Source organism: Pseudochaenichthys georgianus, chromosome 9 (genome assembly GCF_902827115.2).
Source record: "Pseudochaenichthys georgianus chromosome 9, fPseGeo1.2, whole genome shotgun sequence".
Taxonomy (NCBI): Eukaryota; Metazoa; Chordata; class Actinopteri; order Perciformes; family Channichthyidae; genus Pseudochaenichthys; species Pseudochaenichthys georgianus.
Genome location: NC_047511.1, coordinates 13,207,568 through 13,229,569, shown reverse-complemented (window position 1 = coordinate 13,229,569; position 22,002 = coordinate 13,207,568). Strand labels below are relative to the sequence as shown.

The 22,002-nt window shown below is 39.0% G+C and overlaps 2 protein-coding genes across 4 annotated transcripts in view; both read left to right on the top strand.

Annotated features, from left to right (window-relative positions):
• kank1a (KN motif and ankyrin repeat domains 1a) overlaps positions 1-4,075 on the top strand; it is a 66,624-nt gene extending 62,549 nt beyond the window's left edge. For both annotated transcript variants that reach the window (XM_034092001.2, XM_034092002.2), the window contains exons 10-12: positions 919-1,119; positions 2,742-2,840; positions 3,156-4,075. In XM_034092001.2, the coding sequence (XP_033947892.1) occupies positions 919-1,119; positions 2,742-2,840; positions 3,156-3,218 (363 nt within the window). In that variant the 3' untranslated portion in view covers positions 3,219-4,075. The remainder of the gene's footprint in view (positions 1-918; positions 1,120-2,741; positions 2,841-3,155) is intronic.
• Positions 4,076-6,437: 2,362 nt separating this feature from the next.
• The window catches only part of dmrt1 (doublesex and mab-3 related transcription factor 1), a 36,163-nt gene continuing 20,598 nt past the window's right edge, over positions 6,438-22,002 (top strand). For both annotated transcript variants that reach the window (XM_071204338.1, XM_034091640.2), the window contains exons 1-3: positions 6,438-6,859; positions 7,734-7,908; positions 11,727-11,884. In XM_071204338.1, the coding sequence (XP_071060439.1) occupies positions 6,653-6,859; positions 7,734-7,908; positions 11,727-11,884 (540 nt within the window). In that variant the 5' untranslated portion in view covers positions 6,438-6,652. The remainder of the gene's footprint in view (positions 6,860-7,733; positions 7,909-11,726; positions 11,885-22,002) is intronic.

Below are 22,002 nucleotides of genomic sequence, written 5' to 3'. Positions count from 1 at the left end.
GTTCCTGAGTAGGGGATTCAGACTTTATCCTGAAGTTGCAAAATAGTACTTTGATGACACCAAGTGGTGAAGGAAAGTAACTGTTAGGATTTGTGACATTCATGAATGTTAAACTACTACATGTGTGATGTTTTAATTGCTGATATTGATGGTAAGACACAGTTTATTAATATAAGATCAGGAAGAAGATTTCCTGCCAGCTTTATTTCAAATCACATAGTGTGATAAACCTCTTCCTGCCGGATTATTCATTTTAATGACATATGTTCTAGGGCAGCAACCTACACAGTGGCCTTTTATTGTGGCCAGCCTAAGGCACACCTGTGTAATAATCATGCTGTCTAATCAGCATCTTGATATGCCACACCTGTGAGGTGGGATGGATTATCTCGGCAAAGGAGAAGTGCTCACTATCACAGATTTTTTCAGATTTGTGAACAATATTTGAGAGAAATGGTTATTTTGTGTATATAGAAAATGTTTTAGATCTTTGAGTTCATCTCATAAAAAATGGGAGCAAAAACAAAAGTGTTTTTGTTCAGTGTATTTTTGTGTTATTTGTTTCACATACTCAACCTAATAAACAATACAGTGACTGTTACAATGTGAATCTACATAATCTGCGATGAAGCAAATCAAATAAGGCAAAAAATTGAATGAATAACCAACAGAAATAATACAATAAATGTCATTTATATTGACATGTGTAAATATTTAACCTGTCCATTATTTACACTACTGTTCATACTGTATAATTGAGATTTTAAGATCTGTCATATATATATATATACTTGTATCATTCCTTTACACTACACTTTACTGCTTGCTCTTCTGGTTAGATGCATTTCGTTGTCCCTGTACTTGTACTCTGTGCAGTGACTATAAGGTTGAATCTAATCTGACCTGTCCCCTCTTCAGGCTGGGCAGACGGGTCTGATGCTGGCGGTCAGTCACGGCAGGATGGACATGGTTCGGGCCCTGCTGGCTCACGGGGCCGACGTCAACATACAGGACGACGAGGGCTCCACGGCGCTGATGTGCGCCAGCGAGCACGGACACGTGGAGATCGTCAAACTGCTGCTGGCTCAGCCCGGGTGTGACGCCACCCTGAGCGATGGCGTGAGTAACACTACGTTTACTCAAATACTGTACCAAAGTGAGGTACTCAAATGTGTACTTGATTATTTTGTTTCCATTTCTTATCAACTGCTAATTGTTTTACCCCACTACATTCATTTAATAACTTTAGTTAATTTAAAAACTTTGTATGCACTGAAAACACAAAAAGAGCATAGTGACATTATTATGTAACAGTTGTGCTATTTTAGTGCTCCAACACATTGTACGTGATAGGCTTAGCGGTTGACCAATCATAACAGAGCTGGCCAGCTAACCAATCAGAGCAGACTGGACTCTGGTTTCAGACAGAGGGTGAAAGGAGGTGCTGCAGTATGAGAAAAATAAAGAGCTTTTTGAACATTAAAGCATGACATGTACACATGTCACAGTAGAGACACAACATACTAGGGATGTAACGATACCAAAAACTCACGGTACGATAATATCGCGATAATAAGTCCACGGTACGGTATTTATCGCGATATTGAATAATAAAGAAGGAACAAAAATGTAAAATGTTTTCTTTTTTATAATTTTAAAATGTTTTACTTGGAAAGATGTTTTTTATTAAATAATAAATCTGATTTGTACAGCATTTTAGTAGGATAGCAGTATTTTAAAGTGTCAAAAACAAAGTGACAGTAACAGACTGGAAGAAGAAAACCAGAGTTTTTGTACCTATAGTACTACCAAACAAAGTAGGCATTTTCTTTGTGCCACTGCATCTCACAAATAAACAAGGACATTTAATAATCAGACCCCGCAATAAAATAAATCAAGTTTCACTTTAGTTTTTCAAGTAACTCAACTCAAACTCACTAAGTCACTCACTCAGCATCATCAGACAGGTTTTTAGGAATATGAGAATGTCCACATTTCCAGGTAGAAGCTGGGATGTTTGGGCGTTTACAATATCCCCTGCTGTGGAAAAAACTCTCGCTTGGTACTGATGTTGCTAGTTCAGACCCATCGGATAATAATGGATTTTGACGGATATTTTACGATCCTGTCTGTCAAAATGACGAAAAAGTCTAACGCCACCTCAGTGGGACAGAGAGATATGCTTTGGCCATGGGTGACAGCAGTGGGCCAAACTGTGCATTGTCTCTCCACCACTTCAAAAACAATACAGTTTTTGCAAAGAAGGTGAGGCTTTTTGACAGGGCGAGATATAAATATACTGTTGGTACTTGTCAATGTCTCTAGGTATGTAAATGTAGCCCTGTAAATACGATGTCCTTTTGTGTTCTGTTGTGTGTTAATGTTGTAACCTACTTGCTGCCATGTTGGACAGGTCTCTCTTGAAAAAGAGATTATTATTTTTTGAATCGCGGTAGATTTTGTCAGTCTCACGACGGTATTGGGACGTTTATTTACCACGATATTCGGTATATCGTTACATCCCTACAACATACAAATATGAAACTTGAAAATGAGCATAATATGGCTCCTTAAGTTAAAGGTAAACTCCACATAAACAGAAATATTTTAGAAATCATGCATAGAATGTGCTGGTAATTAACTGCATGCCTACCCTTTGTATTGGAAGGACTTTAGTTCTGAATAATGCAACTTCGTTTGTTTTTTCACTCATATTTCGTGCTTTGTTGTTTACTCTTCAGGATGAGAGTAATGCCCTGTCAATCGCTCTAGAAGCAGGACACAAGGACATTGCAGTACTGCTGTATGCACATGTCAACTTCTCCAAAGCCCAGTCCCCTGTAAGTCCTCATCACGCACTCTCTCTTTTTAAGATGCAATGAGTAGGGTTCTTTACTGAAAATATAATTTCTTTTCACTCTTAATCACAGAAAATGACCCACTGCATGTGCACGGTGGTGTCTGTGCATTTTCTTCTTTTGCTATGTCCTGGATGTTTCTGGGGCTTAGCCTATAACAAAGCATCCAACAGAAAGCTACATAAACGGCAGAAAAAAGTTCTACTTATTTTGGCCTTAACATCCTCTGTTCTTGTAATTTAGTGTGTGTTTACATGTCAGCTGTCACATTAACCTTTTGCACCTGTTGTGTTCCAGGGGACCCCTAGACTTGGCAGAAAGACCTCACCCAGTCCCACTCGGAGGAGCATGTTCGATTAAGTGCCCGTCTCTCAGAACAAACCCTGCGCTGCTATTGGTTCACGCTGCCTTACCCACAGCTGACGAGGGACACAATCCCAAGCACCAACCAATTAGATGTCTGGAAATATTTGTTATTTATGTGCACACTGACTAGCCCAAAGTGCCCTTTGAATATGAATGTAACCAGCTGGTGCCTCCAGTCCCATCCGGATCCGCCTGTAATAATCAGCTAACCAACACGGACACAGATTCAACCACTAATTGCCATTTTTTTTAATGTACTTTATATTTTTCGCAATTTGACAACTTTCTCTTTATTTTTAAAGCTCTATGTTGATCATTCAAGAGCACCAACCATTTGTGATTTTTTTTTTTTTTTTTTTGCATTAGAGTACACCGAAAAATCCAACCACATGTTAGAGGAAATATTTCCTGTATATATTGCTCACCTCGACATCCCGGCCTCAGACATGTGCGCTCGGCTCTCTGCAGTGTGTGTACAACTCGTGCTGATCAATGCATCGATGAATAGACGCGTCCTAGACTGGAGAAATTGTACTTTTATACAAATCCTTTGTATCTATTTAAAAAGAAGAATCACAGTATTTTGAATATTTCCTATTACTGCTTAATGACCCATGAAGTTATATATTTATCAAAGTATAGTTTTTAATGCAGATATATGTATTTCATTGTACATAGTGGTTATTAGAGTTTAGTTATTACTCCTTTTTTGTCCACTTTCTTTCCGTCTGTCTCATGTAATATAAGCTGTCTGTCCTCTAGTATTCATCAAGGTACTGACTTTCATCCTTCAATGAGAAAGTGCCTGAGACTACGCAATATAACAATAAACATCAATTAAAGAATATAAATCTGTATTTTCATTGATTACCCACACATCTTACATCTTATTTAATTTAAGAAAAATTAAGCTGCAGGGAGGATCATGTTTCCTTTGCCACAGCCTTTTTTTTAAAAATATTACAGATCACAAATGTCTAACGAATATAAAACATGACATTTTACAATTGTAAAAAGACAATGCCCAAAATACAAATGTAAACTATTGGAAGAACATAATCATTCCAAATAACATAAATCAAAGCTGTATGACCTGAAACAACAACAATTGATTTGCACATTCAGAAGACAAAAATAACATCTACAACTTTTTATAACATTCATACAGTACATAGGCCTACTACATTTTTATAAAATCCTGAGAGAAAACTGTTGGCAGAGAAAAGTTAAGTTTGTTTTCATAAATCCCCCAACTTATACTAGTTTGAACCAGTGGCGTAGCCAGGAATTATTGTGTGGGTGGGCCTGGAGAAATGTAGGTGGGCCAGGGGTAGACTTATTAAGCGTGGGGTCTGAGCTGAAACTTCATTAATGATTTTAATGATTTTTGAATGCACTAATTGAACATAAGCATAAACTAGCGGTGAAAACAAAAACATAGGCACTGCTCCCTCAGAATGTGTGTAAAACTGACATCCACATGACTAGGGATGGGTATCGTTAAGGTTAACGGTAGGCCTACTACTACTTTATCAATAGGCCTACCGCTTATCGTTCCGGTGCTTTAACGGTACTTTTATCGTTTTTTTGGAGAGAAAAATAAGGTAAACTAACTAAACAAACAAATTGTGAACAAAACTAACATTGCTTTTTATTTTAATTAAATACATTATATTTCACATCAAAAGAAACAACAATGTTTTAACAAATCGCATTAAATAATCTGATGACAGAACTGTAAACAGAATAGCTGAAACTTTAACAAAATAAATAACTCCGTTACCTCTAATCATTAACCCATGTTTGTATAATTGAGTTAACTCCGTGTGTTGCTGCTAGCATACATAACACCTGACCTAGAAACGTTACTCGTGGATGGGGGGGCTACAGAGCTACTAGAAAGACAGTCGAACCCGGTGCATTCCTCCGTCTGAATGTGGTGCACTTTTGCTAAATGTTTCGACAAATTGCTCGTGTTACCGCCCTTACATGTTAAACTCTTATTGCACTTTTGGTAACGAGCATTGTTCACATCGAGACTGGTAAAGTTGAACCACACCTCGGAGCGTGTTCTCTCCGCCATCTCGTGTGTGTGTGTGTGTGTGTGTGTGTGTGTGTGTGTGTGTGTGTGTGTGTGTGTGTGTGTGTGTGTGTGTGTGTGTGTGTGTGTGTGTGTGTGTGTGTGTGTGTGTGTGTGTGTGTGTGTGTGTGTGTGTGTGTGTGTGTGTGTGTGTGTGTGTGTGTGTGTGTTGCATGTAGCAGCATGTAGCAGCTGCGTGTATAAACTGCCCCGCCCCCTCGCACACAGACGGGGATTGGAAAGATCTAAAATATAAAAAATAATCATAGACGCATTTTGCTGTCTTTTTGCATATTAGAAACGGAGTTGGCGACACTAAAACGGCAATATAATGTTTGTGTAGCAATAATACGGCAGTTATTTGTATATGACTCTCCAGTACCGACCGATAACGTCGGAGGTTAATGGTACCACGGTCTTTAATAATTCATCCCTGGGGCCCGTTTAATACCGGGGCTCGGTACCCATCCCTACACATGACTGGCTCGGCGGCCACAGGTTGTTTATCCTTGATAGCCGCACAGTGGGCACACTGAGAGTATTTTCATATTCAGCAAATGTGTACACGCTTCACTGCAGACCTCAAGAAGAAATAAGACTTTCATTCACTCACGGCAAAACTTACTTTACTTACTAATTTACTCACGTTAAAAAAAATCCACTCCCTGTTCCATTGTCATGAAGGTGGAATCTAACTATATCCAGAATACGTTTGATTGGATCCAGGGCTAGAAACATGTTTATTTCTGCTGTAAAGTTGGGCATTTTAATATGGGGGTCTATGGGAATTGCTCCTTTCTGCATCCATCCCCTGTTGGCCACTAGAGGAACTGCAGTTTGTGGCACTTCCTTCTGGGCTTCCCGGCTCTGCGCTATAACGCGCTGATTAGCTGTGGGTGGGCCCAGGCCGACCCACAGCTACGCCACTGGTTTGCACATTTTGCAGATTCTAAAATGTTGGCTAATGCGAAATATCCTCATCAGCAAAAATACAAAGCTTATATAGCTGTATTATATTAATTTAGGAGGATTCACAAGCTAGCCAGCAGTGTATCCACTCATGTTGCCAAAATATGTCAAGTTTACACTGTTTGAAATAAAAAAACTTCACAAAGTTTGAAAGTCACTTCAGTCACTTCTCTCCGGTGATACCAATCTTCTCCCCGCTCAGCGTGTTCCCTCCCACTTGTTACAGCGGGGCGGTTGGATAGAGGCTCCATCCTCCTGGCACCAGTGGCTCCAGTGCACATTTTTAACCACCCGAGCCTGGGACATACTCAAACATAGTAGCTAAAGTTGGACTGTTTTTTGACCAGATTGAGCAGTTGGCACTTTTGATCCGGCAGTCATGAGCAGCAAGCAGGTGCAGCAATGCCCGGGATCTATGTCTCCATCCAAGCGCCAGAAACCCCCGAGGATGCCTAAGTGCTCCCGCTGCAGAAACCACGGCTATGTGTCTCCTCTGAAGGGACACAAACGGTTCTGCAACTGGAGGGACTGCCAGTGTCCAAAATGCAAGCTTATAGCAGAGAGGCAGAGAGTAATGGCGGCCCAGGTAATTTGAAAACTTTCTTCATGTTAAGCCTAACCGGCTAATGTTAGCTTGATTCGAAAAGGATATTTTCAAATATAGAGGTTTGGCGTGAAAGCAAATCGTTTCTGGGTTGTGATGTTACGTTAACTGCTAAGTAACATATTTTAAAATGATGTTTGTATACTTTTTAACTAATGTGTCTAAGTTTACTTAAGTTGTTTTCCCTCATTTACATTTTACATAGCACACCTAAAATGTCCACCTTGCATGTGTATATTTTCACACGTGTTGCATACAGCAGACCGTTCTAGATACATAATATGAATACAGTTTTTAGAGCAGATACATTTGCCATAATATGTGGTGGAATAGCCTACTTTGTAACTTTCTAGCTTGAACTAACAATTTAGTTATATTTTGAGATTAAGTAACACTTATTATACATTTTAAAACTAGGGAATATGGCAAATTTGAGGAGCTTGAGTATTTGCATTTAGTATTTCCATTGCCTGCAACTTTTATGTCTACTCTCCTGCAATTCAGAGGCCCAAATTGTACTTTTTACTCTATTTAATTTATCTGACAGTTTGAAATACTCGATTTAAATACAGATTGGCAATAATCATTTACCAGCTGAAAAAATTCAATCATAAATAATTCAATCTAATAATATAACAAACCATTTTCAAATGAGTTGTACAGAGACGTAAATATACTTTTCCTGATTTAGGTCAATTCAATTTCAGAAAGTCAAATCAATGTGTAATCATTTACTAATTACTTAACTATTTTTGTATGTTACCTTTACATTATCAAGTCTACAGTGTGTAGACTGTACTACAAAGTTAGTAGATAAGCATAATGTTTGGTTTTCATTTTCTCCTCCCCCCTCAAGGTCGCCCTGAGACGGCAGCAGGCTCAGGAAGAGGAGCTTGGGATTTGTGGTCCGGTATCTCTGAGCAGTCCCGATGCGATGGTGAAGAATGAGGCTGGGGCAGACTGCTTGTTCTCCCTAGAGGGGCGAGCCCTGACACCCACCAGCACCTCAGCTTCTTCTCTTGCCGTCACAGGTGAGGTATCCACAACCGACATCTGTCCCGTATCTCGCATGTCACACTTTTAATGTAGTAATACTGATTATACTGCTGTACAGGCACTTTGTTAGAAAAAGTGGTGAGGAAACTTTTTTCAGATAAAAAAAACACTACTGCATTACGCACCCCCGCAAACATACAATACTTTTTTGGACAACTAGGGCAGTACTTAAGCTAGGATTAACAGTAGCAACAATTGCTTTACTATTCTCTATTAAATTATTACTAATATTAAATACACCCAAAAAGTGTGAACAGTCCTCGGGATTGAACATGTTCTCTTGTGCAAAATAAGTTTACAATTCTTTGTGGACACACTATTTTCAGAATATTATTAACAAATTATCTTCTCTTTCAATATTTTTATTTTATTTTCAGAAGTTACAAGGTGAGACGATAAAACATTAAGGACAACACAACAAAACGTGATATAACCCACAAAACACTAAAACAAACAAACCGCAGCAGTAGTAACCTAGTACTCTCTCATGTGTGAGTACTTACTTATTATGTTATATTTACGCCCACAGTTATAACACTTGACCATTCTTCCTTCATGTACGGTGCAATTGGGACCAGTCCCTAACAAACTCATCCAGAGTTCCTCGCAGCACGTGACATCCATTTTGGAAACCAAAACAAAAGATTAGGCAGATTAACAAATTACCTTAATGCAAAGAGGTGGGGACAAAATTGGCCATTTCTAAAAGTGGTGGAGACATGTCCCCAGTATAAATTCATTTTGTCCAAACAAAATCTCTGGGAATTATTGAAAAATATTTGCTGGAATTCACATTAGAAATGTAGCATATAAAACACAGCTGCCGTTATAAAGCGCTGTTTTGCAGTTGAGTTAATAGATAAATAAATGAATGATTTATGCGTGCAATCTCTCAAAATATAGTTTACTGAATAAAACATTTTGCCAATCACTGATATCACATTTAGATTTACAATTTCTTAAGTCAAACTTGATCTCAACCCTTTATCATTTCAAATATGAATGTTTTTCCGATAATTGATAAAAGACAGTTGGCTTAACCTGCTCTGAAAATTAAGCAGATATCATCAGGCCGTTACCAAAACTGCTGAATACGTGTCCAAATTGCAGAATAACTGGTCCGACTAAAGTCAGTCCACCTTAATAGAACATACAAATGTCTTCTGTAAAATCTTTCGAAGTGTTGAAAGATAACATTCATAATTCACAAGATTGTTTTTATCAGTTGGCTTTCTAAAGATGGGGATATCATATTATGTTATTTTAAAAGCTTCCTGTGAAGATATTGACATGTTGACAAGTACAACCTTATTCCGAAGATTTTAGTTTAACAGGCAGCAAAGCCACTATAATATTGTGTTTGTGGTATATTTGTACATATTAATACCTTTGTAAAGATGACTGTTTAGTCAACTTGAATTCAATATTCTAAACAAAAAAAGGATAAATCCACAGCAGAAGAACACTCTTATGGACATCACTAATCAGAGACCTTATTATGGGAGAATATGAAAGGGCAGTTTGTTTCTCTTTCCGAGCAGTGGTGTGGAGCCAGACACAGATATGATGTTCCTGCACTGATAGAACATTTTGAGGAGTTGGATTATGACTGTGGTCAAGGCTGCTCATTTTTTACTTCTTTGCTTTGTGTTTCTGTGAGAATGAACTTTGGGCCTTGGCAACAGAGAGGAAGGATTGAGGTGAGGAAGGGAGTCGAGCACTCCGTGATTCACTGGTGAAATTAATCACAACGGGGACAACGCATGTCATTATCTTCGGCTTCAGTGTTGCACAGTGTCTTCATTCTGTAAAGTGAAAGATCAGGGTCATCCCGAGAACAATGTGGCCTTGTTGATAAGGAAAGAACAACAGATAAAAAAGTAATGAAGGTGATGATGATGATGGTCATCTTCGCCTGATCGGCCAGCACGTATTTCTGCATTGTGATGGTGTGTTGTTAGGTCTGCTTCTATGACATAGATCACATGTGTCAAACTCAAGGCCCGGGGGCCAGATCAGGCCCTTGGTGGATTTAATTTCGGCCCGCAGGATAATTTTTAATTACTATTAGATCTGGCCCGCCGGTATATTGCACGCACACCTTCACTCAATCCTGAGGATCTCCTCCGCTCAGAGCCTGAGCCCAAACATTGATGAACCTGCACCCGAGATGAGACGCCAAGTATCTGAACTAGCATTACAGAGCAGTTTAATGGATGTTGCCTTCTGCACTGTGTCTCTCACGACAACAGGGCATGTTTTTTCTTTGAGGGAAATAGTTTTTTTTTAAGCTGTTGTTGGCCTGTGGAAAAATGTAATCTGCAGAGCCATAAGAAATGAATGCAACTGATTATTTAATGTTTAATGTTGTTTTTATAGGCAATAATTTAAGTTTTGTTTGTTCCAGGTTTAATATGTGCAATAAGTTCATTTAAATAAGTTCTGCAATAAACATTGAACCATTCTGGCCCTCGACTAGTACCCATTCTTTAATTTTGGCCCACTGTGTATTTGAGTTTGACCCCCCTGACGTAGGTGATACCTGCCACCTGCAGATGGTGCTCTTGATTATAATTTGAGGTAGGAGTGCACCTAGCAGAAAGAGCCTGAGCATTTGGCTAGCAAGCTCCTCTTCTGTGGAGTCAGCTTCCAGTCTGTGTTCAGGCGGCAGACACCCTATCCATTCATAAGAGTAGGCTTAAGACTTTCCTTTTTCATAAAGCTTATAGTTAGGAGTGACTAAGGCTTACCTTGAATCAGCCAAAAGATAGATACATACATACTTTATTCATTCCAAGTTGGGAAATTGTTTTGTCACAGCAGCATTTTGACAGTCAATCTACAAGAATTACAAATAAAATAAAGATAAACATAACATTTGTTCTAGTTATGCTGCTATAGACTAAGACTGTCAGGGGACACCTTACTTCTATTTTCTCTTTCTCTGTACCTGTATACTCTGTACCTGTCAACTGGCAGGTTGTCAGTATTAAAGCTTTGCCTGGATCAGGAGTCGTGGCTGTGCCCAAGGTTTCTTCCCACATTAACCATGGAGTTTCTTTGGGAGTGTTTCCTTGTCTGATGTGAGGGTGTAAGGACAGATTCTGCATAAAGCCCCACAAGACAAATGTAACATTTGTGATACTGGGCTATACCATAAATACACTTTGTATTTATTGATTGAAAGATAGTCTGTTTCATTGAAGATTCAACGGTCGGCAAAGGCTCAGAATAAATGTAATTTAGCTTGAGCTCTGCTTAGAAATCATGAAAGGTTTTACAATTATATAACATTAAAGAAGTTACAATTGGTATAATGTATACGTGCAATAAGGATCCATCAGACATCTTATTTTATCCTCTGACATTATATTTTGTGTCTTCCCTCTATTATTAATATTGATACATTCTCTTGGTAAAGCACCGTTGCTCTTTTTACTGCACTGTTAGTATTATTATTATGTTTATTGTATCTTTGTAACAAGAATTTCCTTATTTTGCTTCACTGAAGCAAAATAACAACAGAATACAGTAGAATGAAATTAAAGTATTTAAAAAAGAACATACAAATAAAGACTACAATAAGATGTTAAAAGGTAAAACAAATACATTTCACACTTCATCTCACAACAGGGATCACAGTGCACTTTAAAGACAACATAAAATAAGTATAGACTCCCATATTGAATTAAGCCCAAGATAATTACATTGAATTGAATACCAGACATAAACAAGAAGGGAGATATTTAGTGCATTTTAAAGGTTTTTTAAGAGATATGTGTGTGTTTCCCAGGGGGTCACTCGGGTCTGTCCCCCAGCCTGTCAGCCGGGGCCCGGGCTCACACCGAGGAGACCTCAGACCTGCTGATGGAAACTTCATATTACAACTTCTACCAGCCTTCACGATACTCCGCCTACTACGGAAACCTCTACAACTACCAGCAATACCAGGTGAGTAAGAGAGAAACACCTTGACAAAGTATTGTGTTGACTAATCATGTCGGCAGTAAAGAAGTCACGGTATAGAAAATAACAGATTTACAGAACACAGAAAGAAAGAAAATGTAAAAAAGAAGAAGAAGAAGGGATGGAGCTCCACTCTGATATGTCAGTGATGTAACTGAGACAACATGCTCAGGCAACCTTGTGGACATTTGAAGTTTATTTTTCTTTGCTTCTAGTAGTGATTCATATAAACTTTTTTATTTCTTTGTTTTCCTTAGAGATGGATGAGAGTGTCTGCTCTAATGTCAGCACTTACGATATAACGCAGGACACATGTGGGGGGGGGGGTGTAGTACCAAACATCCCACCATCACACACACACTTGGACCCTCATTCATCCATATATTCATGCTGATTTATGCCTAAATGTATCTCTACTGTGTCAAATGAGATGAGCTTGTGCATGGAGCAAATTAGATCTATAACTCTCCAGTGATCTCAGATGAGGTGGTTTATTTTTATGAACAACATTAGTCCCCCCCCCCCCCTCTCCGTTCCCCCAATAGCAACATCTAGTTTTGGGGTCAGTGCCTCCGCCAACCCGCCGGCGCACAGCAGAGCCTGAATTGCAAAGGTTAATGGTATTGTCTGTCGGGAGAGGACCAAACCGCTATGCCTCAGTGCTCCGAGGTGAAAGTGAGCGCATTAATGCTAATCAGTTAGCACTCTTTAGCATAATTTAGCCATCCTCCTTTTTGATTTATGATATTTTTAGCGAAGTTGTCAGGTTGAGTGGGCAACGTGCTACGGTTATTCAAATTCAGGGACTACCTTTTTTATGTGTTTGCATGAAGAGTTGATTATTTGGAGAGTTGAGTATATTGTGACACACACACACACACACACACACACACACACACACACACACACACACACACACACACACACACACACACACACACACACAGTTTGTAACTAGGACCTGATGAAATATTCCTCAAGAAATAGACACAGTTTTTACTAGTATTGCTTGAATTGAGAAATTGTCAATCTTCTGTTAAAGCCAAATATTCTGTTGTGTTTTCTGTTTCCTTAACCTGTCCTAACCTCTACAATGTATTGGAAATATACTCAGATATTTGCATCCCCAGCAAAAGTGATTATTCTTGAGTTGCTCATTTTAGATGTTGTCTCCATATTGAAGTTAAAGCACTTACCACTGTCTTTCTCATTGACTTTCTGTCCATTTGGGTTTTTTTCTAGAGGTGTCGCTCTTTTCTTTGTAATAACATCTAGTGAACATTCACTCAATAATATTAATAGTACATTTTATTTATAGAGTGCTTCTGATGGTACTCAAAGACACTTAACATGTTCAAATTCATAAAAACATCAAACTAAATAAAACACAACAATATTTGCAGATTAAAAGCAGATCTGAAAAGGTGGGTTTGGAATTGTGACTATTTTTTAGAACTATATATATTTCAAATTATCTGTATTATTCAAATGTCAATTTTCACTTTTGAGTTGAGCTTAATGCTAGTTTAATTTGAGTGCTTGTCTGAAACCCAGTTATTCTGTTTATGACAGAGTGCCATAATGGACGTCTATGAATCTATGTATACAGTATATGTTACGGCTGGACATTAAAATCCAAAATTTGCTACTTAGTTTGCAGTTTTCTTTACTTAAACAAAATAGTTAACAGTTAACACGCATTAAAACTATTTAAAAACAAATAATACAGCATACAGTTACTTCCTTCGTTATCTTAATATAGTGATCTTAGTCAATGAAATTGTTATACTAATTACTTAACATTTGGCAGTAGATTTTGGTAAAAAAAAAAAAAAAATTCTGGCAACCTTTTTGAAATAGTGTTTTTCTCAGCGGCAAAACCTGCTATAAATATGTTAATTTACTTTAAATCATCACGCTTATCTTATCAATAGCGATTCTCACAGTCCAGTGAACTATGAGCTTTTCCCAGCACTAAATTAAAACCCACAAGGAAACGCTGTGGTCTTTATCAGCGCTTCATCTACCTCCTCCTCTGCTCTCCTGTGCACTCAGTGGTGCTTGGCTGTCATGCAGGTGGATGATGATAATATAAGGGTGGTGCAGAGCTTCCAGACAGGAGATGGTGCCAGATAAGGAGACAGGCCCTCTCAGGGAGGTATGGCAGCCCTCCCACGAGTCAGAACGTTAGCCAGTGAGTTTAGAGAGAGGACTCTGGTTGAGTGGCAACATTCTCCTCCCCTATGGCATCAGTGCAAAAAAAGTCTACCTTTTTAGTGTCAAGAAATGCATTCAGAAAATCAAATGTTAGTTGTCATGAACAGAGATTTTTCTAGAAAAATATAGTATGAGGGCAATACTGTGGCGCTGATCTTGTATGTATACAAATTGTCGGGAGAACATGAGGCCCGTATACAAGATGGCACCGCGGACGTAAATAACATGACGTCGGAGCTCCGTAAAAACAAAGCCCTCTATGATAATTTGAGTAATTATACGTTTTTGATGAACAGAAATATTGTTTTCTGGCATTTAAACATTTTACGCGGAAAATCAGCATTTTGGTATGAGGGCGCACGCCAAAAGTAAGAGCCTGATGAAGTCATCAAGGATCCTGACATTTCTGTATCTGAGTATTCATTTTATTATATGCTGTTAGATACGCTGTCTCTGCCTTGACAACCACTTCTGTTCATACTAGCTGTGTAACACTGCTCACAATTTATGGTTGAACTTGGATATGGGGTCACTGTTCAGTGTGATTTTGGTACATTGGGCGGAAACACAAGATTGAATTTTATTTTTAACAGGTTATTTATGGTGTAAAAATGAAGGCAGTCAACCATTATTATAAGGTCGAGAAGTAATCTAAAATGAAATAAAAGGCAATATGTCAATAACACTACTCGCACAAACCGACATATTGTGGAGCTGAAGTACTGAAAGGTTGGTATGTTATATTGTGTATTCTCTGAGTCTCACTGAGTATTGACCCACTAAAGAGGTATTATCTCAGTTAATGTTACCTACCTTGTTCAATTTTTTTAAATTTTTAATTTATCCTTTATTTATCCAGGAATGTCCCATTGAGATACAAGATCTCTTCTTCCAGGGAGTCCTGACCAACACGGCATAAAACAAAGGCATTAAACAAAAAAAACATACAATTCAAATATAAATACAGAAGGCCATTTGTGCAGTGGCAAGAAACATAATCACATCAGCAATAGCATCAGGTAAAACAGTTACATGTTTCATGAAGGGCTAATCGTAGCATACCTTTAAAAGCATTTACAGTAGGAAGTGCCTCTAGACAAAGTTTTACTTGCAGCGTATTCCATAAAAAGGGAGCATAGTGGGAGAATGCAGCTTTACCAAGCTCTGACTGCATCAAAGGAACATTTAAAAGCATCCCATTTGCTGCTCGTCTAGTATTAAAAAAGCAAGTATAAAATGACAGAAGTCTGGAGATATATAAGGGCAGCTTACCTAGCAATGACTTAAGGATAAAAATCAACATGTGTGATTGTCTTCTTTGGTACAGAGAGGACCATCCTAAGGACTGATACAAAGTGCAGTGGTGGGTGCGAGAGCCTGCACCCGTTACAAAACGTATAGCAGTATGGTACGCAGAGTCCAGCTTTTTAAGCAGGGAGGAAGAAGCATGCATATAGATCACATCGCCATAGTCTAATACAGACAGAAAGGAACTCTGCACAATTCTCTTCCTGGCTTCAGACGGGAAACATTTCCTTAAACGAAAGAAAAAGCCCAGTTTAGGTCTAAGTTTTCTCAGTAGGTTCCCAATATGAACATCAAAGGCCATCTTTTCATCAATCCATATGCCCAGATATTTGTAGGATGCTACTTTGTCAAGGCATGTCCCTTCCAGTGTAAGAATCGGAGGGACAGCTGTATTAGCTCGAGAGCGAGAGAAGGTCATGTACTTGGTCTTTTTTGCATTAAGGACCAGTCTTAGCCTTAGCAAGGAGTGTTGCAGTGTATTAAAAGCATCCTGTAGAAGCTCTATAGCCTGAGTTAAAGAGGAAGCCACTGTATAAACAACTGTATCATCGGCGTATAAATGAAACCGTGCTGGGTTTATCCCATTTCCTAGTTCATTTATAAAGATGGAGAATAAGACAGGGGCCAAAATAGAGCCTTGTGGAACACCTTTGTTTATAGTAAGAGCAGCTGAGGTATAATCTTCTACTGAGACACACTGAGTTCTTTCAGATAGATAGTTTTTAAACCAGCTCAAAGCCATTTTGCCAAGACCTATGCAGCCAAGCCTCTGCAGTAGCAATGCATGATCCACAGAATCAAAAGCTTTAGACAGATCAACAAACAATGCTGCACAGTGTTTTTTCTTGTCTAGTGCTTCAATGATGTCATTTGAGACTAGCATAGCCGCTGAAGTAGTACTATGGCCTGATCTGAAGCCGGACTGAGACTCGCTAAGAATATTATGGTCAGTTAGAAACTTTTTCAGTTGTTCGTTTACAAGAGATTCAAAGACTTTGGCCATTACAGACAGTCTGGAAATAGGGCGATAATTATTTAGGTCAGAGGGGTCTCCGCCCTTTAACAAGGGGAGAACCATGGCCGACTTCCATGAGCTAGGTAATTCACCAGCATAAAGACTGAGATTCAGAATAGAGGTTATGGGTTCTGCAATCAGACCTGCAGCAACTTTGAAGAAGAACGGCTCTATCTTGTCTGGGCCTGAAGATTTCTTTACATCTAGGCTCATTAAAGCTTTGTGAACCTGAGAGGTCAAGATGGGGGCAAAGGTGAACAGTTGATCAGGGTCAAGTGGCGGAGGACCTGGCTCTCCTTCTGCAGCGATCATCCCTGAGTTGCTAGAATCAAAGATTGAGCCAGCAGAAATAAAATGATTATTAAAGCTGTCTGCAATATCCATTTTGCCCTTGATTTCACTCTGATTTACCCTTAAGAGATCAGGAAGGCTGTTTGGAGTGATAGAACCTGAGGAGGATTTAACAAGTTTCCAAAACTTTGCAGGGTTATTCAAATTGTCATGTATTGCATTAAGATAGTAGGCACATTTAGAGTTTTTAATCAGCTTAGTGCATTTGTTTCTTAATGTCCTATACAGATTCCAATCTAATGGAATATTCGATTTCTTTGCTTTAGCCCAGGCAGTGTCTCTCTGTCGAATGAGAGAGGATATAGAATCATTAAACCAGGGGTTGTCTTTACCGCTTATCCTAGATGTCCTAAAAGGAGCATGCTTGTCACATATAGCCAAGAAGTTGGATTTAAAATAATTCCATGCTAACTCAACATCGGTCATAAGTGAAACAATGTGTAAATCACTATTAAAAACATCATGTAGAAACGCCTGCTCATCGAAATGTTTGAATCGCCTCTTGTGAATGAAACGTGGCTTTCCTTTAGGGATCTTACAGGTTCTCACACAAGCAATTGCGCAGTGGTCGCTTATATCATTACAAAACGTGCCTACTGCGGAGAAACGCTGAGGTGCGTTTGTAAAAATAACATCAATCAAAGTGGACTTCTCTAAATCTTTTTGGTTTAACCGAGTTGGCGAGTTAACTAGTTGCACCAAACAGAGAGAGTCACAAGTGTCCTTGAAAGAGTTTTGTAAATCCGTTTGCCAGTCCCAGTTTAGGTCTCCGAGTAAAACCATCTCGGATTTAGTCCAGTTATGGAGAAGATTGGAGAGTATATTCGTGGCTTCGCTTGAGGCAGCGGGCGGGCGGTAGCATCCGATCACTATAATGTCTGAACCACTTGGGAGCAATAGTTTAATTACAGAGAGTTCAAAGCATTTTGGTTTTGTTAGGGATTCGATGCAGGTGCAGTCTAAATGGTTTTTAACATAAATCGCAACCCCGCCCCCTTTTCCCACACGGTCTGTTCTAAAGACATTGTAATCTTTTATATTTATCATATCATTTGTAATCGACAATGTTGTTCAAATGTATTGGAACAAAGACCCACCCAAATAGTAGAGTGTATGAGAGGGTCCTTTAGCTTCTCATTTGCATTCCCTATAACCTTTAGAAGTAGACGTGACAGTTGACACAAATACATCCTGGATTGAAACATGACAATAACATATCTGCACACCTAAAGCTTGTGGTGAGTCAGTTTAGTTTAAGGCACGTGGGCCCAGCATAATGTGAGCGCGGAGCCCGTGGAATTTTTTAGTGTGTGCACGTGCGAAGTGCGCCCCGCCAATTTGTTTCTATGTGTCTGCCAGCACAAGAAAGGCTCTTGAGGCCTAGTACCAGGGCCGGTTCTAGACAATTTGCTGCCCTAGGCGAGATTTTATATATAAAGAATAAATGAAAAATCTCTACTAAAGACAATACACTACAAAAACAGAAACTTGTACAGTATTGTATGAACATGTTTGAATTGGGGGGTGGATGTCACATCCTCTAATGGGGTCCGGGGGCATGCCCCCTGGGAAGATTTTTCTTTTAACATTTTAAAGTAAAATGCTTCAATCTGGTGCACTTTGAGCACACACTTACAAGAGACCTGATCTAGGGGGTACAACTCTAAAACACCCATATGAAAAAGATCGGTTTACATTTTAATAATCAAATAAGTATGTGAACATAACCAATAACCTACCATAGCCAATAACAAATAAATGTAACTTATTTTTATTTTTGTTGTTCATTCATATCTTATTTTACCTAGTTAACATTAATTTATTCATGCATATTTTTGTATCTCCAACTTTAAACGATATTTTTGGTTTACTGTCCTATAGTGTACATTGGAATGATTTCAAACCTGTTTTTATTTATCCTAATAATTATAAAGGATTGCCTTCAAAACGTTTGAAACCCACTGAGATGACTTGGACTAAAATTAACTATCTAAACATTCAGAGAGTCCTTTACCTCACTGAGTCTCTCAGTCTGACAGGAGAGCTCTCCTCGACCCAGGTTGTAGAAACATCTACTTCTTATATCCGTTAGCGCAGCTAGCACCAGATTCTAATAACAACAGCACCGGTACCGGTGCGCCCTCTCTCTCTCTCCCTTGCTCGCTCGCACTTTGGCTCCCACGCTCGCACTTTGGCTGTGAGCTGCGGGCGCCTGATAAGCCAACATCCCCCACTTTCATCACTTTCAGCGCCCATCGTACAGGGCAAATGAAAAATGGAACCGGGGTGAAAAGGGCGTTACATTTACTTAATTATGAATGTTGTTACATCAAGGCCGAAAATTAGGATGAGCGCCAACGGTCAAAAATGTGTTTTCCCCTCCCAGAGCTACCAGCGCAGCGCCCCCCAGATCTGGCGCCCTAGGCGACAGCCTATGCCAAAAATAGTACATACAGTTGCAATGTCTCAAGATTTAGCAAAAATACACCTTTATTGAACATACAGTAACACAAATACTACAAATCCACATAACAAACAATCAAAAATTAAAAAGGGTCGCCACATATTATTATTTTAATAAAAACATTTTTTTAAACAAATGGCACATTTCCACCGCAGGGCCTCGTACGGCTTATGGCGCGTTTCCACTGCAGTGGGTAGCTCGCTTTAAGCGTGCCGAGCCGTGAGGGGCCCGTTTTTGGTTGCGTTTCCACTTGGCCTAGTTTTGGCCCGGGGCTACTTTTTCACCTTTTTTCTGGCCCGACTAAATCGTGGTTCTAGGGCCAGGAACAACCAGGCTGAGTCGGGCTGAGTATGCTAAACTAGAGAGAGAATCGCTGGCAAGGGGGCTACAACTACAACAAGATGAACATATTTGACCGTGATTTAATTGTAATACACGTTTCAAAATGATGCCGAAGTAACAACATACTGATACCGGTTAGTAAAAACCATGAATTAATGCTTTGACAAGTCTGCAGACAGACGGCAGGCGAAAAACCCTTTTTAAAATGCGTGCTTTCTAAATGGAGCTTGGCTAAGCTAACGTTATATATGCTCCGACCGTCCACACTCACAGCAACGGCCTATACAGACATAAATAAACCAGCGACTGTATTCGCCATGACACAGGCAGTCTGTGGTTTGTACTTGTTTAACTTTTGTCTAGTTTCTGAACAGATATGAGGAGCTGTGAGCTCTGAGTGCTAACAGCTAACGGCTGTGTATAATAAAAACTCAAGTTAGATATGTTATTAATCAGCTGTAAGTTTTAGTTTGTTTGAACTCATTCATTATAATTATTGTACAAAATGGTATAAGAATGCAAACTTAAATTGATTATAGTCTATTATCAATTCAGGTTAAGAAACTAGTGTTGCTTGCATCCTATTTTAAAGGCATTTCTTTTTATACTCTACTAAAATGCAACAAAAAAAGGGTTTGATTCTATTAATTTTGTCTTTTTTATTGCACTTTGGCAGTAGATTCCTGTGTAGCTTTAGATCTGAGTTGTCTTATTATTAAGCCTCATTTATACTTTTGTAGCAACACTATTTTTATATAATGGCAAAGAAAGGGTTCAGTGTCTTTTCTTTTTTCCCCGTGTCATATGTGGCAGCACTGTTCAATGATTCTTGAAAACATTAGCCACTGTAGTATGTGAGGTGTGGATAAACTCCAACTCTGTATCAACAACACTGTTGTGTAACTTCAGTTAAATACTTGTATTTGTGTAGATTAGAAAGAGGTGAGATAAAGGATCTGCATTATTTTATGAAGTATTAATCGTACAAAGGTCAGTTTTATACAAGTAGAAGTGTGTATTTACCTGGTAGTAATGGCTACGCCTTTCTATTTGGACTGGTAGATCTCAGCAGACTGGCAACTTTAAAAGTAGCTCTCGGTTCAAAAAAGGTTGGGCACCCCTGCTATAGACTCTATCCTCCATAAATGTCCGCCACGCCCCAGAATGCACCGCGGTTCCCATTCCCTAATGTAATTTTCCGGTGTGAAAAACAACTAACTGGAGAGACGACAAGAATTTGACTTTCTATCCATAAGGGTCGAAAGCGATACTGGCCGATAAAGTACGGGAAAGGCAGGCTATTTGTTTTTTTATGAACAAATTAGAATCCAGCTATTATTTTGCTTTCGGACACCTCTTGTCAATGGAAAGAAGGTGCCCTCACAGCAAGCTGTTGTGACTCTATAAACACTTCATCTCACACAGTGACCATTGTAATAGAAACAAATATTGTATGATGTGAACCGAAGCAAAAGTACAACTGTCATGTGACTAGACAATAGATTGACTGGCTATATCTGTGCTTTTTATTGTTGATAAATCTACAAACCACTTAAAATAGTATTCACCCCATCACTCCATTGAGAAATGACACACTATTTATAAGGCGTTAAATTGACAGCTTTAGCAAGTTATTTAGTGGGGAACTGCCTGTAACAACTAGATGTAAACCTATTCCATTTGCTTGAAAAAACAAACTTGGCTTTTTCTGTAGGAACTTTCACTAGGTTTTGTTTGGTGCTGTATGTGTCGTGCAAACCGTAAGCTCAGTGCGCTTTCAACACTCCGGTCCAATCTCTGTTGTATTTTTCACGGCCTAATACAAGAGCTGAGTGTAGCTTAAATAACAGTTTATAAAGCTGTCGGAGAATTGATGGTGTGGACAATACGGGTGACATATTACAGGCTGACAGAAATCAAATTCCATAAAACTGAAATTGAAAACCCTGCGTGAGGCGGCCTTGCTGCTGAGTAGACAGCTCGTTTTAAAGTTTTCAGAGGACTGGAGAAAGCCATTTTTAGAGCCATCCATAGACGTGTGAATTCAAACACCGCTAATTCTCTGTCATTTATTTGTTTGTAGTATGTATTTTAACTCTATACAGATAAGGTTGTTAAAGTGTTGCCTGTGAATATCTCAAGGCTGATTTGGAGGACCGTAGAGTCAAACAGGAAGGGGGTCATAGGACAATGTGTTTTGTTTTGTGTCAAAAAATGCACGAGTATATCCACTGGTGTATTTGGGATTAGCATGCATGCGGCTAATGATATATACCCAAGGTTATGGTCCCTTTACAGAGATTTACATTGGTTTGGTTATAAAAGAATATAGGAAAGAATATACTTTCATTTAATTTAAAACCCCTTTTTTTGCGAAGGTTAAGTCCTGATCGAGGCTGAAGGACC